Source organism: Cryptomeria japonica, chromosome 9 (assembly GCF_030272615.1).
Source record: "Cryptomeria japonica chromosome 9, Sugi_1.0, whole genome shotgun sequence".
Taxonomy (NCBI): domain Eukaryota; kingdom Viridiplantae; phylum Streptophyta; class Pinopsida; order Cupressales; family Cupressaceae; genus Cryptomeria; species Cryptomeria japonica.
The window spans coordinates 154,956,151-154,959,324 of NC_081413.1; the positions used below are offsets into that span (position 1 = coordinate 154,956,151).

The 3,174-nt window shown below is 43.8% G+C and overlaps 1 protein-coding gene across 1 annotated transcript; it reads left to right on the forward strand.

Moving 5' to 3' along the window:
* Positions 1-968: 968 nt before the first annotated feature.
* Positions 969-2,931, forward strand: LOC131059654 (UDP-glycosyltransferase 73C3). Its single transcript, XM_057992670.2, has one exon. The coding sequence runs from the start codon at positions 1,218-1,220 to the stop codon at positions 2,697-2,699; it is 1,482 nt and encodes a 493-aa protein (XP_057848653.2). The 5' UTR covers positions 969-1,217; the 3' UTR covers positions 2,700-2,931.
* The last annotated feature ends 243 nt before the right edge of the window (positions 2,932-3,174 follow it).

Here is a 3,174-nt window from a genome sequence, read left to right on the forward strand (position 1 = left end):
TGACATCCTGCTCACCATCTGGGTCGTCATCATCGTCCTTCCCTGCAACATCACCCACAACCCTAGCTTTATGAATGTTGCGGGATATGAAAAGAAGAATAAAAAATAAAATTGTAAAAATTGTAAAAAAGAGAAGAAGTTGAAAGAAAAAGACAAGGGTGGAAAGAGCAAAAGGAAGTAAAGAAGGAGATAAATAAGATACGGTTAGTTCATGTTGATAAATGTTAAAATGTCAAATTAAGAAGTAAATAAGATGGAGCAAGCAAATTAACAAGAACAAGAAAAAGCAAGAGAACAAACCAAAAAAAATGACACAAGAACAAAAAATTGAAAATATCTACAATATTATATAAAAACAAGAAAGTAAGCAATAACAACTATAAAATAACTTAATAAATAACAATAAAATAAAATAAAAACCTAAAAAATATTAATAATATGAATTACAATATAATATTATAAAATTATAATCATAAAAAAAAAAAAGGAGTAAACTAAAAGAAAATAATTAAAGAATGACAAGAAAAAAAAAAAAGTAATCAACTAAAAAATAATATAAAAAAGAAACAAAGAATTAACACAAAAAAAATATATGTAAAAAAAAAGCAAGAGACAAGGACAATACAATCATAAAAATAAAAGCAAATGGAAAATAAAATAAAAAAGACAAAGAAGATTAAAAAAAAAGAAAGAAAGAAAGAAAATATGCTATTATAATATTACAGCATAACAAAAACAAGCAAATGGGCAATAGCAAATAAACAAGGCCACGTTGCTGTGATGTTCTGTCAAGACAATTATTTAATAGCAATCAAGTTCTCTCTATCACTACGTCACGCATTTTGACATCACCTCATTCGCAGGTGAGGTATTCAGTCCTCCTGGTCAAAGTCGTCAACCAAAGTGGCTATCTAATTTATAATTTGTGTTGATGCCGTGAACCTTCGTTGGACACTGGAAAACGTCTTTCGGTCCAACTCGACGGGTACTGTGAAAATATGTGACGGCGTAATGATGAGTTCTTCGAACGTCAGTGACACGCCATGGATCATCTATATATTAATCAAGCTTTCTACTGATTTAGAGCAGACGAAAGAAATATTTCTTTGGTAGTGAAAAGCGAAGAGAGAAGAAAACAAGCTTTCCCACAAATTCAGTGCAGAGGAAAGAAATACTTGTTTGGTACGAAAACCGCGAGGAGAAGAAGAACAGCAGAAATGGGGGCGCATGTGATGATGCTGTCGTCGTTGGGGCACGGTCACCTGATCCCCTTCATGCAGCTTGCCCAGAAATTAGCCGCCAAGGGTTTAACCGTCAGTTTTGTGACAACCTTTCACCACATCCCTTCACTGCGCAAGAAAGTGGATGGCGCTTGTGAGGCCGGGCTGGACATCCACCTGCTTGAAATGGAGATTCCCCACGACCACTTAACGCTGGGCAAAGTGAACAGCAACAGCGTGCAGTGGCACCAGCTCCCTCCCCTGCTTGACGCCGACGAGAGGCTTCAGCCCCATTTCCAACGCTTTCTGGAACGCTTTTTAGCCGGGGAAATAAGCTCCCTCCCCGCTCCCGTCTGCCTCATTACAGATTTTCTTCTGGGTTGGTCATCCGCTGTAGCTCAAAAGTTTGGCATACCCAGAGTGAGTTTCGAGACGTCGGGCATGTTCGCGGAGTCGGTGCAGCAGATCGTGTGGGACACTCTCCCGCGGAACCTCCCGCGAACGGCGTCGGGGCGGTACTTGGTGCCGGGCGTGCCAAAGGAAGTGAGGCTCAGCCGCCTTCAGCTCTTGCCCGAGCTGCCCGAGGCCACGCCGGAGAACGGCACCCACCAGTTCTGGGTGCGGCAAAGGCGCGGGAATAAGCAGAGCTGGAGGACGATCGTCAACACGTTTTACGAGCTCGAAGGGGAGTTTGTGGACCATTTTGAGAGGGTTAACGGGACTCTCAGAACAATCGGGCCTTTGCTTTCGCCGGAGGCGTTCGAGGACGGGCATGTTGAACGCAAAAGAATCGCCCCTGCGGTGGAATTGGGAACGAGCACGGAGGGAGAAAAGTGTATGCAGTGGCTGGACGAGCAGGCGGAGGAATCGGTGCTTTATATTTCCTTCGGCAGTGAGAATTCCATCCCGACGGCGCAGGTGGAGGAGCTGGCGCTTGGGTTGGAAGCGAGCGGGGTGAAGTTCGTGTGGGTTCTGCGCATGCCCTCGGACGCCGCTCAGAATTCCTTTACCTCTGCGTTAGACTCTCTCCCGGCGGGGTTGCATAGTCGCATGGCGGCCAAAAACCAGGGGTTCTTCGTCCTCGGGTGGGCCCCGCAGGTGGGCATTCTGGCCCACCCTTCCACCGGTGGGTTTCTTTCTCACTGTGGTTGGAATGCGGTTCTGGAATCCACCACGACGGGAGTTCCACTCATCGCCTGGCCGCTTTATGCGGAACAGCCTTTCAACTCCAAGTTGGTGGTGGATGAGATCGGGATAGCTGTGGAAGCGCCCCAGAGAATTGAGCAGAATTGGCTGGTGACTAGAGATGACGTGGAGAGAATCGTACGGTCGCTGATGATCGAAGAGAAGGGCAAAGAGTTGAGGAAAAGGGTGAAAGCATTGAAGGCGGCAGCCAAGACAGCGGTGGGCGAAGGGGGATCTTCTTCTAAAAGTTTCGATCTATTCGTTTCAGAAATCATGGCTCTGCCACAAGCGTGAGACAAACCAGCTTTGCCATTGGAAATAATGTGTTCAATAAAGTGCTGCGACACTTCTGAGAGCCCCGACCCCCACCATTAGAGGTCGAATTTTAAGCTTCTCATATAAAATCGCATCTTCGATTATGAGAGGTGAAAAGTTCGGGTGTATAATGGGTCCTGTAGAGCATCGAAATAATCGTTGCCTTTAAGTTCTTTATTTATTTAGTCAACTTTATTTTTGTTTGGCTCTAGTTTTATGCTATGTCATAGGGTAATATAAAGACTTGAATAATTTTAACGAGAAAAGTTGTCTATTTGGAAAGAAAAAGTAAAGTCAGAAATAGGGAATAATTAAGCTCATATGTGACCACCCACAACGACAAAATATTTATTATAGGGAATAATGACGCTGCACCCAACATAGTGGACAGAACATATATTATATAGAACTCAATAGAACAAAGAAAAACCAGTCAAAGGAAGTGGCTGGGTGA